Consider the following 2,490-nt stretch of genomic DNA (forward strand, 5'->3'; position numbering starts at 1 on the left):
TAAGAACATAGTCCGCAGGCCAATCAACTTGGGCGCAGCCATAGCAATGAAGGATGCCAACGGAGGAACTGGTCACCTTTTGGGGCTAGTCGAGAACATTCCTCTGAAGCTCGGCCACATCAGCACGCCAATCAATGCCTTCATTGCAGAGAACCCTCCGTTTGATGGTCTACTCGGACGACCTTGGCAGCAGGCTCACAAGATCTCAATCGTTGAGAAGCCTGATGGCACGTATCTGGAGTTCCCGCCGACCTCAGGATATCCCAAGTCAGAGATGCTTGTTGACCCACTCCCCAGTATGCCGTCAATGCCAGCATCAGAAGTCCCAGGAGTCTACGCCACCATCAAGGAGTGGACAGCCGATGACATTGTAGGACCCATCCAGGACATCGACCTCGCATCAGACAGCAGTGCCTCTGACACCTCAGACAGTTCAGATGACCTGCCCGACTTGGTCACTGACTCAGAGAGCAGCTCGGATGATGATGAGTCCATCAGAACCCCGTCAAATGACTTTGATGATGAGGATAGTCCATTCCTCAATCCTGACACCGACGATGCCGGCTACGATGCAGACGACGAGGTCATGGAGAGGTCATGGCACACCCGGATCCTTCCGCCACGAGGAGACATTATGGTTCCACTAGCTGGACAGCTGAACACGGTCATAACACAACCACCGAGCATGAGAGAAGCACCTCAGACACCACAGTTCAGTCGCATCTCACAGACCGGACCGACCACAGTTGCCGCGCACCACTCGTTTATGTTCCATGACACCACACAAGAGGAGTTCACCACATTCCTCCTTCCCAACGCCTCTCTTAGCAACCAATTCGGAAGCTACCGTGGACATGTGCTTATCAGCATACTGCCATCCCAGCCAGTACAGCCAAGGGTACCTGTAAACTCGATCACGATTGGAAGTGTAGTCCCGATGGGCCGTCATCACATGCATTATCTGCCACAGCCTCCACCGCTCATCATCCTACGGATTACCATTGGTCACTTGGAGATACCGTTCCTATTGGACACAGGATCACAGGTAGACTGCATCCACACGGACATATACAAGGCTCTGGGAGGATCACTCCATTGGCCCCGCCACAACCTTCGGCTCATTAATGCAAATGGACAGCCACTCAAAGACCGAGGAGTTTGGAGGACACCACTCAAGTTTGGGAGCATCACATCTGTCACGGATCTCCATATCGTCGACAACCTCACCACACCAGGCATTCTTGGCCAGCCATGGCAGCACCGTAACCAGATGTGGTTCCGCCATTCCGCTGATGGAGTCATGATTGGAGTTCAATCTCAGGATGGCCGGAAGACATACGAACTTCTCCTCTCGTCGCTGCAAGCTCAGCAGATGGCATGGCATCGGGCAGCACAGATGTGTGCCTCTATCAGAAGAGAAGATCCGGACATACCCGTGATGGACTTCTCTGAGACACACCGCCTCCGCGAGATGATGGACCCAACCAAGAAGGATGTAGGCACACAGACGGATGGAACAGACACACGTGCACTTTCAACCATAGCCGAAGAAGCTGGAGAAGAGGACAACATTGAGGCAGACCCGTATGTTCCATCGTACCGGGACCCGTGGGACGTAGACCTCAAGTCACCCCATGAGGATGGTCCAAGTGACGCCACCATTGAGAACCGGATGTATCGCGACCTGCTCATCAAGTACCTTGTGGATCATAAGCATGACCAAGACAAGGCCAAGCCATTCGTAGACATCCCGGAGGTTCTCTCAGCAGACCGAATGATCCTCAATGAGTCCTGGAAGACATATGGTGTAAAGAACGAGGAGCTATTCCTGCTACGGAACATGCTTATCAAGGTTGACGGAGTGTACCGAGAAGGCCATGCTGCCCTGCACATGATTTACTTCCCACACACAACAGAACGTGTCAAGGAAGCGGAAGCAGTGGACCGTGCAGTTGCACAGAAATCCAGTGACTCCCTTGTACTCAGCGAGCACAACTCGCCTGTGTCATCGGAATCACGCTTCCTCCCGCACCTAACCCAGATGGACATAGAGGAGTTTATGGATGAACTCGAGGCAGATGAACTTAGTGCACACCGACAGCGAGTCAAATGGGTCACCGCACCAGAGGCAGAAGTCTCAGTCTCGCAGACTCTCACCTCACAGACCCTTGACGACCTCAGCATGACAGCCGACACGGACACCGCAGACTCGGACCATAGCATGGATGATGACTGGGAAGATACCACATCCAACGGAGAAGTCGCCTCACTCGCTGAAGCACGGAGTACTCCGCCCGTACCACCGAACTCCCCAGCTCTATAGACCCGCAGTGTTCACCGTGCCCCATCGCGATGCAACCATCTATCGCAATGGAAGCCACTGATGACACACCCGTATTCGAGAGGACACCCAGTGTGCATTCATTGCGAGGGAGGGTTACAGGGAGAAGAGACAGGACAACACAGACAAGCAGACCCGAGCATCACGCA

General features: G+C 53.7%; 1 protein-coding gene across 1 annotated transcript; it reads left to right on the plus strand.

The window, feature by feature from the left end:
* Window positions 1-46: 46 nt before the first annotated feature.
* On the plus strand, window positions 47-2,323 carry TRAVEDRAFT_54817 (uncharacterized protein; the record flags this gene model as incomplete). Its single annotated transcript, XM_008047749.1, has 1 exon — window positions 47-2,323. The coding sequence occupies one exon, from the start codon at window positions 47-49 to the stop codon at window positions 2,321-2,323; it is 2,277 nt and encodes a 758-aa protein (XP_008045940.1).
* Window positions 2,324-2,490: the final 167 nt, after the last annotated feature.

This window comes from Trametes versicolor (assembly GCF_000271585.1).
Source record: "Trametes versicolor FP-101664 SS1 unplaced genomic scaffold TRAVEscaffold_206, whole genome shotgun sequence".
NCBI classification, from domain to species: Eukaryota; Fungi; Basidiomycota; class Agaricomycetes; order Polyporales; family Polyporaceae; genus Trametes; species Trametes versicolor.